General features: G+C 39.1%; 1 protein-coding gene across 1 annotated transcript in view; it reads left to right on the forward strand.

Moving 5' to 3' along the window:
- Positions 1-17928, forward strand: part of pde9ab (phosphodiesterase 9ab) — a 92373-nt gene that overhangs the window by 68038 nt on the left and 6407 nt on the right. Inside the window, exons 9-15 of the mRNA XM_059957268.1 lie at positions 2146-2250; positions 7704-7786; positions 10363-10519; positions 14566-14679; positions 15059-15163; positions 16416-16544; positions 17678-17773. Of these exons, the coding sequence (XP_059813251.1) occupies positions 2146-2250; positions 7704-7786; positions 10363-10519; positions 14566-14679; positions 15059-15163; positions 16416-16544; positions 17678-17773 (789 nt within the window). The remainder of the gene's footprint in view (positions 1-2145; positions 2251-7703; positions 7787-10362; positions 10520-14565; positions 14680-15058; positions 15164-16415; positions 16545-17677; positions 17774-17928) is intronic.

Genomic DNA, 17928 nt, shown 5'->3' on the forward strand with positions numbered 1-17928 from the left:
TGAGTTACGGAAAGAATATGTGATTAAGAAAAAGGAAGAAATCAAAAGAAGACAAAATATATTTGTTAAAAGTCTCATTGCGGTAAGTAATGTTTATCTTGTTTTTATATTAAATCAATATATCATGTAAAATGCTAAATATGTCTATATTAACATATTTTTACAAGAATTGAATGGGGGTACAAGAGTTGTATGGCGCATCTGAACTCGTGCGTGAAAAAATTGATGCATGGAATGTAAAAGGTTGGCCACCCCTGTTATAGACCATGTGAAACTTCTGGAAGCCTGTAGAATAGAAGGAGCCACACAACTAGTCAGGATCATCATCTGTGCTGAAGGAAAATTGGAAGAAGCAAGCTGGAATGATGCAAACAGTAGGGAATTGAGTGTGACACTGACCTTGACCGACAGTTCATAGCATAGTGTGAATTGGAGGATTGTCCAAGGTGGATGTCTATATTCATGATAATTGCTTTAGTAAGCAACGTTTGGAGACGTTGCTCCTCAGAGGGGTTGAAGCAGGACGGTGTGTGGGATTCAGGATTGTGAATGTCAATATTTCCACACTTCTTCCCTCAGGGTTTCCAGCCTAGTCAGCAGCATCTCCAATACTTACCCTGCTGCCCAAAATCTTCCAGCTGAAGTGAAAGGAGCCTCAAGGTAGCACCTTGGAAAAGGTGTCTCAACTGCTTAAGTGCTAGTGTAGCTCAGTAGAATTACAGTATCTGTGCATAATAGGAGCAGGTTCCAGACTGAGTACTCAACTGCAGAGAATTCTGCTATGGACCGCATAAGATGGTAAGAATGGCTCTTTAAGTGATGAAGCTACAGACCGAGCTCACAGGCAGAGTGTGTTGAGTGTCCAACAACTAATGTTGCTCAGAATAATGTGACTATTTCACTTGAAAAGACCTAAATGAGAAATTACGTCATTAGCTGCGCTACCAAAACAAATGTAAAGTGTGATTTCCGAGAGGAAGAGCCCAGATGAATTCCTGGTGTGAAGTGAAATGACCCAGAAAATGCTGTTATTCCGTTGACTCTATTAACCATCGATTGGCATTCACAGAGTGCTAAAAGGAACAGTTGAGCAATTGAATTTCTTGGACATAATATTTTGAACAAGTGTACTTTTAGAATCATACTGTTTAAAATTCAGCCACTGTGCTTCTGTCTATTCTTTGTAAGAGCTCCCCTTTTAACCCTACCTCCTCATAGCTGATGATATAATCATAAGAAATAGGAATGGAAGAAGGCCATTCAAGAAGCCTATGCCACCATTTTGAATAAGATCATGGTTAATCCTACTTTCCTCGTCCATGTCCCATCCTCAATCCCCATTAACTTTAATTTCCTGACTCATTAAACACCTATCTTCCTCACTTGTGAATATATTCAAGGTTTTAACTTCCACAGCTTTCTCGGATAAGCAGGTCCAACAACCTAATAATCTTGTAAAGGAAGAAGTTCTTCCTCATGTCAGAATCAGAATCAGACTTAATATCACTGACATATGTCATGAAATATGTTGTTTTGCAGCAGCAGTACATTGCAATACATAATAAAAACTATAAATTACAATAAGATAATATAATATCATATAATATATAATTTAATTAAATTAAATAAGTAGTGCAACAAGAGAGCAAAAAAGAAACAAAAATAGTGAGGTAGTGTAATTGGTTTTGTTGTCCATTCAAAAACCTGATCGCAGAGGGGAAGAAGCTATTCCTAAAATGTTGAGTGTGTGTCTTCAAGCTCCTGTACCTCCTCCTTCATGGTAGCAATGAGAAGAGGGCTTTCCTGGGTGATGGAGGTCCTTAATGATGGATGCCATCTTTCTGAGGCATCGTCCTTTGAAAATGTCCTCAATGCTGGGGAGGCTAGTGCCCGTGATGGAGCTGGCTGAGTTTACAACACTCTGCAGCATTTTCCGATCCTGCGCAGTGGCCCCTCCATACCAGACGGTGATGCAACCAGTTAGAATGCTCTCCACCGTACATCTGTTTTCATGCTCAGAGTCTGCCCTCTGATCACAGCCCTGACAATCTTCCCTCTATTTCTGTCCTATTACCCTTGAAAAGTTCTGATTTGTTTATGACTCTCATTTGTAGTAATTGGGCCTATTGTGTGTTCTATATCCAGCTCAGCATTCAGGAGAACTACCGAAACAATCCATTCCACAACTTCCGGCATTGCTTCTGTGTAACGCAGATGATGTACGGTATGGTCCACCTGTGCGAGCTGCAGGTGAGTAGAGATCGACAACTAGTCTGCACTCTGGCATAACCACATCCACCATCTGAAATTTCTTCTTTATGGTCACATGCTGGAAAGAATAGATCTACAGCACTTTACATGTCTGCTTCAGATGTAAAGGAGAGATTTAGACCTACAGTAACTCGTGATACATCCCACTTCCTATTAAGAGGTTCAAATGGAGTACTGGAGCATGGTGAAATAAAACAAAAATAAGTTACAGACGCTAATAAACGCAATAAGAAATTCATAAAATCCTATTTACTCAATGAATGATTACAATGTGGAACTTGCTGCTTTAAGGAGTGGTTGAAAGGAATTCAAATTCATTTGGGGGGGGGGAATGGAAAACACGGTAATAGGAAGTAATGACAAGAAGGCTATTTTAGATTGGGTGTTGTGTAACAACCTAGATCTTATTAGGGAGCTTAACATAAAGGAACCCTTCAGAGACAGTGATCATAATATGATTGAATTCAAACTGCAGTTTGAGAGGGAGAAGGATACGTCACATGTATCTGTATTGCAATGGAGTACAGGGAATTACAGAGGCATGAGAGAGGAACTTGCCCAGGTGGATTGGAGGAGGATAGTGGCGAAGATGACGACAGAGCAGGAGGTGATTGAAGTTTCTGAGAATAGTTCACAAGGTGCAGGATAGATATATCCCACAGAAGAAGAATTTCTCACATGGCAGGGGTAGGCAACCATGGCTGACAAGGGAAATTAAGGACTGCGTAAAAGCCAAGGAAAGGTCATATAAGGTAGCAAAAGTGAGTGGGAAATTAGATGATTGGGCAGCTTTTAAAATCCAACAAAAGGCAACTAAAAGTGCTATAAGAAGAGAAAAGATTAAGTATGAGGGCAAACTAGCCAATAATATAAAGCAGGATACTAAAAGTTTTTTCAGTTATATAAAGAGTAAGAGGGAGGTGAGAGTTGATTTTGGACCACTGGAAAATGATGCCAGTGAGGTAGTAATGGGGGGCCGAGAAATGGCAGATGAACTTAATGGGTACTTTGTATCATTCTTCACTGTGGAAGATACCAACAGTGTGCCAGAGATCCGTGAGAGTCAAGGAGCAGAGGTGAGTGCCATTGCTATTACAAAGTGCTAGGCAAACTCAAAGGTCACCTGGACCAGATGGATTACATCCCAGAGTCCTGAGAGAGGTTGCTGAAGAGATAACAGATGCATTGGTCATGATCTTTCAAGAATCACTTGATTCTGGCATGGCCCAGGAGGACAGGATGATTGCAAATGTCACTCCACGCTTTAAGAAGGGAGGAAGGCAAAATAAAGGAAATTATAGGCCAGTTAGCCTAACCTCAGTGGTTGGAAATGTGTTGGAGTCTATTATTAAGGATGAGGTTTCAGAGTACTTGGAAACTAATGATAAAGTAAGTCAAAGTCAGCATGGTTTCTGTAAAGGGAAATCTTGCCGAACAAATCTGTTAGAGTTCTTTGAGGAAGCAACAAGCAGGATGGACAAAGGAGAGGCAGTGGATGTTATCTACTTGGATTTTTAGAAGGCATCTGATAAGGTGCCACACATGAGGCTACCTAACAAGATTAAATCCTATGGTGTTATTGGAAAGATACTGGCATGGATAGAGGAATGGCTGATAGGCATGAGGCAGTGAGTGGGAATAAAGGGGACCTTTCCTGGTTGGCTGCCAGTGACTAGTGGTGTTCCTCAGGGATCAGGATTGGGACCGCTACTTTTCACATTGTTTGTCAATGATTTAGATCATGGAGTTGATGGCTTTCTGGCAAAGTCTGCAGATGATACAAAGATAGGTGGAGGGGTAGGTAATACTGAGAAAGCAATGTGATTGCAGCAGGACTCACACAAATTGGTAGAATGGGCAAAAAGGTGGGAAATGTATGAAATTGCATTTTGGTAAAAGGAGCAATAGTGCAGACTATTATCTAAATGGGGAGAAAATTCAAACATTAGAGATGCAGAGGGACTTAGGAATCTTTGTGCAAACCCCCCAGAAGGTTAATTTACAGGTTGAGTCTGTGGTAACGAAGGCAAATGCAACATTGGCATTTATTTCAAGGGGAATAGAATATAAAAGCAAGGAGGTAATGCTGAGGCTTTATAGGACACTAGTCAGGCCACACTTGGAGTATAGTCAGGTTTTGGGCCCCATATCTCAAAAAGGATGTGTTGTCATTGGAGAGAGTCCAGAGGAGGCTCACAAGGATGATTTCTGAAATGGAGGGGTTAGAATATGAGGAGCGGTTGGCAGCTTTGGGCCTGTACTCACTGGAATTTAGAAGAATGTTGGGGGGGGGGGGGATCTCATTAGAACCTGCCATATGTTGAAAGGACTAGATAAGGTGGATGTGGAGAGGATGTTTCCTTTGGTAGGGGTATCCAGAACTGGAAGGCACAGCCTCAAAACTGAGGGGCGACCTTTCAGAACAGAGGGAATTTTTTTAGCCAGAGAGTAGTGAATCTGTGGAATGCACTGCCACACACTGAGCTGGAGGCCAAGTCCATGGGTATATCTAAGGGGAAAGTTGATAGTTTCCTGATTGGTCAGGGTGTCGAAGGATGTGGCAAGAAGGCTGGTGTATGGGGTTGACTGGGATCTGAGATCAGCCATGATGGAATGTTGAAGCAGACTCAATGGTCTTATGCTCTCAAGAAGGACCTATTGATAGATAGGTTAGATGCAGGAGGTTGGGAGATGGTTTGTGTGAGCCTTAAACTCCAACACATACCATTTCCTACAGAATTTGGAGTACTGCCTCAGCATTAAAGTTACCTACAAAAAAATAAATAATAAAATTCACGTGCACTATTTGAGCCAAACTTGTTTCTTCAATCTGATTCAACATTCCTTCAGTGAGAAGCAATGTCGCAACTTCTAGAAAATTGGGAGGAAAGGTTGCAAATTGTAGAAGTGGGAAAATTGGTATACAAAAACTGAAAATGACAGAACTTCTCAGCTGGTCAGTGAGCATCTCTGATAAGAGAAACAAAATTAAATCATAAACAAAAGAAAGTGTGCAGATGCTGGAAATCCAAAGCAACACACACAAGATGCTGGAGAAACTCAGCAGGTCAGTCAGCATCTATGGAAATGAATAAACAGTTGATGTTTCTGGCCGAGACCCTTCGTCAGGACAAAGTTAAATGTTACAGACATCGCTACAGACACTCTCCTGACTTGAAAGGGTTCCTGTATTTTCTCTTCTTATTCATAAGCTATAGAAACAGAAACAGCTAAACAGCCCAATGAGTCTGCATTGCAGCACAACCATGGCTGATTTATTTTCTCTCTCAACCCCATTCTCCCTGCCTTTTCCCCATTACCTTTGATGTGCTTACTAATCAAAAACCTATCAGCCTCCTCTTTAATTATACCCAATGACTTAGCCTCTGCAGACATTTGTGGCAATGAATACCGTGGAGTCTCCACCCTCTGGCTAAAGAAGTTCAGGACAAAGAGGATTACAGTGACATGTAAACTTTGGACTGTATCAATACTCAATTGGAAATGATAGCACTATGTAGTGGCCATCTTCATTTTTGGACAAAAGTTGAATTGGTATACTTATTCAGCCAGATCTATATTTTTGGAACCATATATTAATCTAATAACAAAGTATTGACTCATACATCATGAAGTGCTCTTTCAAACAAAATATTATTTTAATCCTTGTGTACCTTTCAAACAACAAAGTCTGATATTATGTTTTCCTGAGTCAATTATAGGTCTAACCAGTTGAAAATGATATTTATTTTTTTCCAGTTTATTTTTATAATGTATCAGACATAATGCATTTTGTTCTGACCGTAGAAAATCCATAGCCTGTCTGACCAGGCTTGACTATAGTGATACAAAGGGATTTTAACAGATATTAAAGGGAATTGCATTCAGAAACCCAATCATGGATGGAGCTTTTGATTTGCTATGCAGCTATGCCCACATGCATGGTGGCATGTTTACTCAATGGACTGTGCTTCCAAAGGTGCACTACTTCCATTACATTCATATTATCAGTGTTCTGAATGGACCTGCAATATAAATAACTCCATCTGTTTGTGGCATTTATTCTGCTGCCCTACTGAGTTTGGATAGAAGGTATCATCAGTCCCTGTGCCTTGCTGGAGCTGAATCTTGACTGCTGAAGGTTTCCTCAAGGGGAAATCTTGCCTGACAAATCTGTTAGAATTATTTGAGGAAATTACAAGCAGGATAGACAAAAGAGAGTCAGTAGATGTTGTTGACCAGGCTGCTTAACAAGATAAGAATCTATGGTATTACAGGAAAGATACTAGCATGGATAGAAGACTGGCTGACTGGCAGGAAGTAAGGAGTGGGAATAAAGGGGGCCTTTTCTGGTTGACTGCCTGTGGCTAATGGTGTTCCACATGGGTTGGTGTTGGGAGTGCTTCTTTTTATGTTATATGTCAATGATTTGGATGACAGAATTGATGGCTTTGTGGTTAAGTTTGTGAATGATATGAAAATAGGTGGAGGGGCAGGTAACGTTGAGGATGCAGGGAGTCTGCAGAAGGACTTGGGCAGTTTGAGAGAATGGGCATAGAAGTGGCAAATGGAATATAGTGTAGGGAAGTGTATAGTTAAACACTAACCTAGGAGAAAATACAGAAAACAGAGGTGCACAGGAAATTGGGAGTCCTCATAGGGGATTCCCTAAAGGTTAACTTGCAAGTTTAGTCAGTGGTAAGGAATGTATATGCAATGTTAACATTCATTTTGAGAGGACTAGAATATAAAAGCAAGGATGTAATGCTAAGGCTTTATTAGCTATTGGTCAAACCACACGTGTAGTATTGTGAGCAGTTTTGGGACCCTTATTTCAGAAAGGTTGTGCTGGCATTGGAGAAGGTCCAGAGGAAGTTCATGAGAATGATCCCAACAATGAAAGGGTTTATGCATCAGGAGAATTTGATGGCTCTGGGCTTGTACTCACTGGAGTTTATGGGGGGGGGGGTGGTCTCATTGAAACCTATTGAATATTGGAAGACCTAAATAAAGTGGATGTGGAAAGGATGTTTCCTGTAGTGGGGGAGTTCAGGACCAGAGGGGACAGCCTCAGAACAGAAGGATGGCCCCTTACAACAGAGATGAGAAGGAATGTCTTTAGCTAGAGGGTGGTGAATTTGTTGAACATTGTTACAGATGGCTGTGAAAGCCAAATCATTGGGTATATTTAAAGCAGAGGCTGACTGGTTATTGATCAATTAAGGCTAGGTTCTTGATCAGCAAGGACATCAATGGTTACAGGGAGCAGGCAGGAGAATGGGGTTTAGAGTGATAATAAATCAGCCGTGATGTAATGCTGGAGCAGACATGATGGGCCAAATGGCCTAATTCTGTTCCTACGTCATGTGGTCTTCCAATTTCCTATACTATCCAGTAACTGTGTTAACTTTGTTTTCACCACATGTGAACAGGAGAGGCTTACTCCGATAGATCTGGTGATTTTAATGACTGGAGCTATTTGTCATGACTTGGATCACCCTGGATATAACAATGCGTAAGTTTGAATGTCTTATGATTGTAAAATAACTATCTGTATCTACTGTTAAGCTGAATCATTAGGAATTTACTAAAGTAGAGGTATTAAACAACATAAATATTAGAAATGGAAGCAGATGGTTAGACAGCTCTTTGAATCTACTCCACCATTTGATAATATTGGAGTTAACTTTCTCACCTAATTCACAAAACCTTGTTTTTCTTCAAGCCCCAAAATCCATCAAACTCAGCCCTGAATATTCTGAATAACTGAGTACCCAGAGATGATTGGGGTACAGAATTCCAGGTTTACAATCCTTTGTTACAGGAGATGTCTCCCCATCTTAGCCTCAGGTCCTTAACCTTGATATTTTCATAGTCCTAGGCTTTACATGCTGAGAAAGCAGCCTCTCAGAATCTACCTTCTTAAGTTTCTAACTTTTAATACAAACTTTAATATCTTTATCCAAATTCCATGAATGTATGTCGATGTCTCTGCTCATAATTCAGCTTTCTCATCCCAGGAATCTGTTTCATGAACATTTATTCAAATTCTTCCAGCACAAATATATCCTTCCCTGGGTACAGACATTACTCCAATTGTGCCCATATCAAACTCTACATAACTGGTATGAGAAATCCTGCACAACTTTCAATCCCCTTTCAAAAAAGGTAAACATTGCATTGACCTTCTGTGATCAATGTATGACATGCTTAAATTCCTCTGTACCACAAAACTTAGTGTGTCACCTTTGAAGAAGTGTTCTACGCATACTGAAGTGAATAATCTTGCACATATTCACATTATTTTTCAGTTTTCACTTTCTTACCCAATCACTTATTTGGTCCAGATTTCTTAGTTGATGCAATCTTCTCATCTCTTTTTTTTTCGAGATAAAAGCATCATGATCAAACTTGGAAACTTTGGATATAGACATATAGTGTAATGACTGAGACCTGAGCATTGTTCACTACAGTATTAAACACTGCCTTCCTAACAATAAGACCATCACTCCTAGATTTTTTATCTTTAAATTAATTCTCAAGCAATGCCAAAATTACATACAATTTGATCTGTAACAACTTATCTTGTGGTAACTTATTGAATGCTTTCTGAAAATCTGCATGTACGACATGCAATCTGCATGTATACAATGCTAGTTATATCTTCAGATACCTCCAAAGGATCTGTCACATAGAGCATGTTCATTTTCTGTGAACAAGCAAATTCTATGAAAACGAACGTATCATATTATGATTTTACACATAAACAACTCTTTATATCACAGTTGCTGTGTGCTAAACAATGTCAAGCAATGAAATTACATTTAATTCCCAATGCATATACAACTGAGGAACAAAATTACTGCCAACAAAATATATAATATGGTCAAGTGGATACTAAAGTTACTATTAGATTAGAAGGCTTATAATATGGCTAAAAGAACAGTAAGCACAAGGAATGAAGGGTTTTAAATTTCATCAAAGAATGAGAAGTATATTAAGAAGAAAATAAAATGTGAGTAAACTAGCAATATAAGAACATTGTGAAAGCTTTCAATAACAGTAAAAAGGAGAAGATTATTAAAGTGTAGGTTGGTAGATTCAGAGGTAAGAAAAAATATTTAGTGAGGAAAAAGAAAATTAGAAGGAAGAAGATTGAATATTTAATGCTTTTCTTAACAATAAAAGGTGGAAAACATATTGGAAAGTTGACACACTATCAATAACTCCAAAAGACTGGAAGTAGAGTAAATACTGAAAGGCTTTTATTAGCAGTAAAATGGATCCGTGTCCATGCTGGATGACCGTCCTGGACTGTGGGAGGAGCAGTGACACCATCACCTTTATACAGGGGTCTGTGGGAGGAGCCACAGGAGCAGTCAGCAGAGGGGCGTGTCCAGACAGATATACATGGTGTACCACAAAAGTGAAATAAATTAAAATAATTTATATTACTAAAATATATACAGGGGAAGTATTAAAATTCAATACTTCCCTTGGATCTTGCAGAATATTTTTGTTTTAAAAGGGCAAATACAAACTACTTGAAGAACTTGTTGGCTGAAGCAGCATCTGTGGAGGGGATATGATACTCTATGTTTCTGGTTAAGATCCTGCATATGGATCTACAGTATGTCAGAAAATGTGAGAAATAGACACCTGAAGCAGGGTCTCGACCCAAAATGTCAACTCTCCCTCTGCCTCCATGGACGCTGCTTGACCTGCTGATTACCTCCAGCAGTTAGTTAATTAGTTAGTTAGTTAGTTACCTGTCTGTTTATTTACTTATTTAGCGATATAGCATGGAGCAGGCCCTTCCAGCCCTTCAAACAACACTAACCGGCAACCCCCAACAAACCTGATTAACCCTAACCTAATCATAGGACAATTTACAATGACCAGTTATCCTACCTGGTACGTCTTTGGAAACCAGAGGACCTGGAGAAAAACTTACGCATTCTACAGGGAGGACATACAGAGACTCCTAACATAATAGTGCCAGAATTGAACTTCGAACTCCGAAACGGCTGAGCTACAATTAATGACGAAACCTTGAGTGAGGTTGCTGTTTGTTTTCCAAATACTGTTTAGGTATCAGATCAATGCACGCACTGAGCTTGCAGTCCGATACAATGACATTTCCCCACTGGAGAATCATCACTGTGCCGTCGCCTTCCAGATTCTCGCTCAGCCAGAATGTAACATCTTCGCCAATGTGGATCCAGATGTCTTTAAACAGATCAGACAGGTATGTGGTCACAGTATTTAGGGATATATTGTAAATCCACTGCAGGATTGCAAGTGAATAAAGACAGAGGGTCACTTCTTCCAGATCTTTCTCATCAACTACAAGCTTTTAGATTTTGCTCTATGTGCACCAAATCCATTTTTTCCATAATGTCAATTATTCAGTCTGTTTCTCAGCATCATGACCTCTCCACTATAATACTCCACACATTCATTGTCTTTTAATCTAAGTTTATTTTCAGCAAAGTCTCAATAAGCATTCTAGTGGCCATTGGGATGGTTTAACATGCTGCTCTATTCTATTCCAGATTAAACCCAAGTCTGCTTTCATTTACTTTTGCAGTTACATCAATAACTTTTTCTATGATAGTTCAGCATAGTAACTCCACTTTTTTCAACAAGTATACTCTGCTTCAAAGCATTACTCAATTATTGTTGAAAAGTCAGCATGATTGTAATTTACAGTCTTCATGATTGTACATCAACATCAGTCTGTGTTGACCATTTACAACACTCCCATTTTTAAAATTTCCCCACATTCACATCACCTCCCTCAAGCTCCATCCATGATCCAAGCTCTCAAAAGGAGCAATTTACAGTGATCAATTACTCTATCACATGTCTTTGGGATGTGGGAGGAAACTGGAGCACCCGAGAAAGGCCATTTGGTCTGAGAAAGAATATACAGACACCATCTATTCAGCACGAGATTGAACTCAGACTAGCCTGACAGTATATTCAGCACCAGACTGTACCCAGACTAACTCTACTATGTATTCAGCACCAGACTGAACCCAGACTGGCCCTACTATATATTCAGCACCAGATTGATCCCGAACTAGCCCTACTAGCTGTACCAGTGTGCAGCTCGTCATTTTTCCTGGAGCGTCCTCATCTGCACAATGCATTATTCAGTTTCAGATCCAGTGTGATATGCTACAATGTGGTGTCATGGTCAGTTACTCTAGAATATGGTGTGCATTGAAGACTGGTAAAATGCAATATACCTTGGATGCATGTTACAAATCAGGTTGATATTAAACGGAAAAAATAGAGATTTACTTTACGATATCAATGAATCATAGAACAATACAGACCCTTTGGCCTACAATGTTGTGCTGACCTTTTAACCTCCTAGGATCCACCTAACCTCTCCCTCCCACATAGGTCTCCATTTCCCATACCATCACCCTTGGCAGGGAGTTCCATGCACCCGTCACTCTCTATGGTGAAAACACTACCTCTGACACCTCCCCATTCTTTCCTCCAATCTCTTAAAATTATGCCCCCTTTTATTTGCCATTTCTGTCCTGGGAAAAAGTCTCTGGCTGTCCATTCAATCTATGCCTCTTATCATCTTGTACTCTCACACTTCTTCGCTTTGAAAAGAAAAACCCTAGCTCGCTTTCTAACCCAGGCAGCATCCTAGTAAATCTCCTCTGCACCCTTTCTAGAGCTTCCACATCCTTCTTATAAAGAGATGATCAGAACTGAACACAATAATCCAAGTGTGGTCTAACCAGTTTTATACTGTTGAGCTGCAATATTACCTCATGGCTCTTGAATTCAATCCCCTGACTAATGAAGGTCAACAAACCATACGCCTTCCAAACCACCCCATCATCTTGCACAGCAACTTTGAGGAATCTGTGAACATGGACCTCAAGATCCCTTCGTTCCTCTACACTGCTAAGAAAAGGAAGGATCAAATCAGTTTATAGCCAGTGCGTGACTTTTGAAATGTAAGCATATTTTTAACAAATAGGGCAACTAACTTTCCACTTCAGGACCAGTGGATGAAGTGTTATTTTTAATGATGTTTATTTGTTACTTGTGGGTTCAATATTGATGAAGATTTTAAGAAGAACCTGAAATTTTCTTTAAAAAGACTTTCTCTTTAGTTGACTAGCCAACGGCACAGGACTTACTTTGGCATGTCTAAACAATCTTCTAGGGTTTTCGAGGAGGTTACCTGGAAAGCTCATGAAGGAAAGGCAATTGACGTTGTTTACATGGAATTTAGCAAGGTCTTTGACAAAGTCCATATGGGAGGTTTGTCAAGAAGGTTCATTCGCTTGGCATTCAAGATGAGGTAGTAAATTGAATAAGAAATTGGCTACGTGAGAGAAGCCAGAGAGTGTTAGGCGATGGTTGCCTCTCTGACTGGAGGCCTGTGACTGGTGGAGTGCCGCAGGGATTGGTGCTGGGTTCATTGTTGTTTGTCATATATATCAACAATCTGGGCTTGAGGACCTGAATTACAGGGAAAGGTTGAATATGTTAGGACTTTATTCCCTGGAGTGTAGGAAGATGAGGGTTGTTGCTATATGTTTTAGAAAGAAACAATCTGGTGGAGGAACACAATGGGTTATGCAGCATCCGTAGGAGGAAATGTCGATGTTTCAGATCAAAATCCTGCAGCAGGATCTGCAGAAGTATGAGAATAAGAAGGAACAGGTAAGCAAGCTCCATCAACCACAGCCACACTTCCTGAAAAAGGACAATTCAGAGGTCCAGGGATTGAAAGCTCCATTGATAATTCCTTTCCCTCCACAATCATTGCTTGATCTGTTGAGCTCCTCCAGCGAGTTGTTTGTTGCTCCAGATTACAGCATCTGCAGTCTCTTGTGTATCTCATTATATTTTTTGTTGAATTTAAAAGTGAATGAAGAAGCACTTTTTTTTCACACCCAAAACAGAAAAGTATAGAATTTATTACCTCAAAGTGATTTAGTTAATTGCATTAATTGCATATGTCAAGTTTATATAAATTGGCAAGATATTCTACTATCTCAAATGGACATATTAGATGGCCATAATAGTGACTATTTCAATTGTATATTTCACAGCACAGCAAATTTTAGAAGCACCCAAGGCTTTGCTAGTGAAAGATGCTGCATTTATCTGCAATCCAAAATATATCAACTGGGCCTCAGGGTTGGCTGGGGAGAGGGGCAGCGATGAGGACAGTAACTGGAGTACAAGGATATGGGCCTGAGGTCTGGTGCTAAGGAAGTGGTAAGGAGATGAATTCAGAAAGCATTAAGGATGAGATCACAGGCTGCAGGAGAGTGGCAGTGTGGGAAGAAGGAAGAGGAGTCAGAGGTAACACTAATGTGGTTGGATCTTCTCCTAGGAGAGAATAGAAATTCCAAGGATGATAGCAGGATTTCAGGAGCCAGGAGAGAGATCCTCACTGAAAATCCAGGCTGTGAAGATGTTTTCACTGAAGATTTAAGCCAGGAATGCTATTGCGTCTTGGGGCATTTGTCGGATCAGTGCCATAGGCCAGTTGGAGGGCAGAAGATGATATTAGTAGATTGGAGAGTTATCAAAGAGAAGCAGGACCACTGAAGAACACAGAATCTGGGGCTAGAACTCACAAAGTCAGAAGTGAGATTTGGGATGTAGGGATGGGAGTTGTCTCTCCTGGAACAACTTTGTCAAAATTGCAATGCTTTAAAAGGAAAGAATGAGTAGAATAACAGCATCCGTGTGTTACTGACCTGTAACTTAAGTCAGCTGTCTAAGTGGGCCTTATGTTGGGAAGAACTCAATCACCTTTCCTAACTTTATTGTGTTTCACTTTAAGACAGTCAATTTTCAATTGCATAATATAATAATAAAAGTAGTAATATATGAATGAATTTCTAGATTATGGAGCAACAAATAAATTGGAGGAGGAAGTCAGTAGCTTGACCTAATGGGTTCCTCCAGTAGACCGTTTGTTACTCCAGAGTTCAGCGTCTGCAGTCTATTATGTCTCCATTTTAATCAGTACTTTTTTCTTTGATCAGTTTATTGATGGATATGGATCAAAATCAGATATATTTGTGTGTACATGTGTAAACTGAGCTGTGATGCAGAATAGAATTATTCTAATTAAATGGCTGAACAGATTCAAGATATTGAGCATTTTATGTTCTTTCACACTGCTTCAAGGAATAGAATCTACTATAACAAATCTTTGATCACATGACCATAGATGAGGACGTTCATATTACTGTCTTCTAATATTCCCTGTTTATTCTTCTGTCATCCTTAAAGGGAATTATTACACTTATTCTAGCCACTGACATGGCTCGACATGGAGAGATACTGGACTCATTCAAACCAAAGGTTGATAATTTTGACTTCACAAATGAAGAACATAAAATGAGTGTAAGTAAACAATCATCAGAGTAAAGATTAGTCTTTTTAGCTTGTAATGTAGGCATTACTGGTGTAGAAATTTCTTCTTTTTACTGGTGCTAAAACAGTATGAGAGGCCACAACTTAAGGAAACCTCAATTGCGAACTTCTCAAATAAAGGCAAAGTGTGGTCACTTTCACCATGTACTTTTTATTCACCTGCTGCAAGGTCTCACTGAATTAATTGAGGATGTATTTTTAATTAGAAATTCTGTATCTCTGATGTGTGAAAAATAGTGGTCTAGAGAGAGTTGAATGTTGCGTTGAGGAGAAGACAACTGAAATCAAAGCTATATACAATACCAAATGTACAATTAAACTCATAGAAAACACGTCTTCTTTTCCCCAGCTGAAAATGCTCCTTATCAAATGCTGCGATATTTCCAATGAAGTGCGACCTACAGAGGTAGCAGATCCTTGGGTTGACTGTTTGCTTGAAGAGTACTTTACACAGGTGAAAGATGGAAAGTAACTGTTATCCTTTTGCAAAATGTGGAATTGTTTTCTTTTATTGAGAAATGGTTAACAGGTTCACAATGATGTAGAGGCGTGTTTGGCTAACAAGAGTGTGGTTATGGAGAAGGGAGCTGTATTCCCTACATAATCGCATTTTCAAAGCCCATTAAATTGTGTTTCAAGGAGGAAGCCCTCCATAACAGTCACAGGGCATCTGTTAATAGGCAAGGCGAAGGAGAACCCACTCACCTCAGTGAACTTCATCCTTTTAGTAGCTATCTCTTTTATTATAGTGTCTAGTTTCGTTTCAGCTTCCATGTTTTATTCTTTGCTACCACATCTGGCATATTGCTCCAAACACTTATCATGCTTCAAATACATTGGTTTATCTAATCAACAGTTTCTTAATTAATTTTACAGCATTGGCTATGTTGACTCAGTACCGCCTTGTAGCAAGTTCAAGGCCTAGCACTTGTGTTAAGTAGTAGTCTTATCATTTTCATTCAAATATTTTAGACATCTTTGCTGTTGGTAAAGCTAAAGACCATTTATTCTATAACTTTGTAAATTACATTCAGCTATCATCTTTGGGATATCTCTGGGATGGCACAACTTTTTGCAGTCTAACCTGCAGACTATTTTTCTGACACATATAATTTATAGAAAAAGGTGAAGCTTTTCTGATGTTTATCATCCATCCTAATCTCTTCATATGCTCCCTTTTCTAACGATGTTTCAATGTACCTTAACAACTTAAACAATGTTCTTCCTCTGTCACTGTTTTGGTGTAATGAGTTCCAATTACACAATTTCTCTATGTCTCCTCTAGGAATGTACTTTAGGCATCTTTCTCCAAAAATTGGTCAAAACATGTTTGTATTTTTTGAGTATTTTGAGATTTGGATTGGAGTATACAAAACTGCTATTTTGTGTTTGGTTTAAGTTCAGATTTGGCTCTGAATCCCAAATGCAGCTGGAATGAAGAGATGCGTCATCCTTATATTAATTTTATATCCTAAACTAAGATTCAAATTGTTTCATATTGAGATTGAAATTGAGGTTATGGGTTGAAACTTTTTTTGTTAAGATCATGATAAATCAAGGTTTAGTTGGTTCGAGGGTAGACACTTATAGCTTCATATTTAAAATGAACTACTTTAAAGCTTGTCTTGAGAATATGTTTCCTTAAGCAAAACTTAAATTCTTTCTAAAAGCTTATCTATAATATTGTTACTGATGGTCAATTGCAGAGTGACAGGGAGAAATCTGAAGGCCTCCCAGTAGCCCCATTCATGGACCGGGACAAGGTTACCAAGCCCACAGCCCAGATTGGTTTTATAAAGTTTGTTCTCATTCCAACATTTGAAACACTAATGAAGGTAAGTTAATTTGGCAAAAGGTTCCCCTAAATTGGCAATAGTAATCACAGGAAACATGGTCTAGAAATTAAATCAAATAGCTCAGTTTATTTCAGTGCTAAGTGATTGAAAATACACTTAATGTGAATTAAACCCAATAATACCCATTTCTGAGCTATTTTGCTTCACGCCAGAATTTGGCTGGCATTTCTTGTGCATCTGATACAGATACATCAAACTACATTGTTCCTATCACTGGCCGTTCCTGAGATAACTATGCTGTTGTAGCACTCTTCCTGTATTAGATATTCCCACCAAGGTTGGCATTTCACACATTGACTAAGAAATGCCCAGTAAGAATTTCTAGATATCATGATGGATCAACGGGGCAACTGTGTTCTAGATCAGCAGGTCAGATTAAAGCCTTGCTCCAGTCACAACCAAATAATCTATGGAGATACTGTATTTCAGATGTGATATTAAACAATAGTCATATTTATCCATATGGGGAGACATGGAAGATCACATATTCTTTTGCTACTTTGTCCTGTGTCAATCACCATGGACTCTTGCTGGGCCCTTTCTGTGCAAAGATGTCTGCTATGTTTGTTGGACGCAAACACGTGGAAACATGAAAATCAAAAACATAAACACGAGGAAATCAAAAACATGGCAGGTACTAGAAATCTAAAATATTAAAAAAAACAGAAAATGCTGGAAATAATCAGAAATGACAAAGGATTTTTGACTTAAACCATTAATTCTATTTCTCTTTCCACAAATGTGGCCTAACTTGCTGGATGTTTTCAGCATATTCTGTTTTTATTATACATAGGAAAATGCTGAATTTCTTTATAAATCTGAGTTTGTTTCCTTGCATGGTGGGGTGGAAGGTAAATTGCACTGTAGGAGCCATGCCTGCTTATAATTAGATTTGCTGCATATTTAGAGATGGCAATTACAAGCGTGTAACATAAGAGGGAAGCAAGAATACTTTCAAAAAGATATTTCTTTGGAAGTCAATAACTTAAATGTCTTTGTAATCATTAGTTGAAAATAACTGTGCAACCATGTTTGGTTATTACTGGGCCACCATACACACTTGTAATGTGAATTACAGTACAATACACTAATCGTTGTATATTTGCTGTTAGTTATTTCCACAAATTGAAGAAGCCACAGTACAACCACTGAGAGATTCCAGGGATCGCTATGAAGAGCTGAAGCAGATCGATGATGCCATGAATGAGGTAAATGGAATCAGGCAGCCAACTACAGTTAATGAAATACATTGCAATTTAAACTCCACCACTGACTTTTTCTTTATATTTCACTTGGGTAGTCTACCACCCAATGGCATGGACATTGTATTTCCCAATTTTAGGTAAAGCTCACCTCCTGTACC

This window comes from Hypanus sabinus, chromosome X2 (genome assembly GCF_030144855.1).
Source record: "Hypanus sabinus isolate sHypSab1 chromosome X2, sHypSab1.hap1, whole genome shotgun sequence".
Lineage (NCBI taxonomy): Eukaryota > Metazoa > Chordata > Chondrichthyes > Myliobatiformes > Dasyatidae > Hypanus > Hypanus sabinus.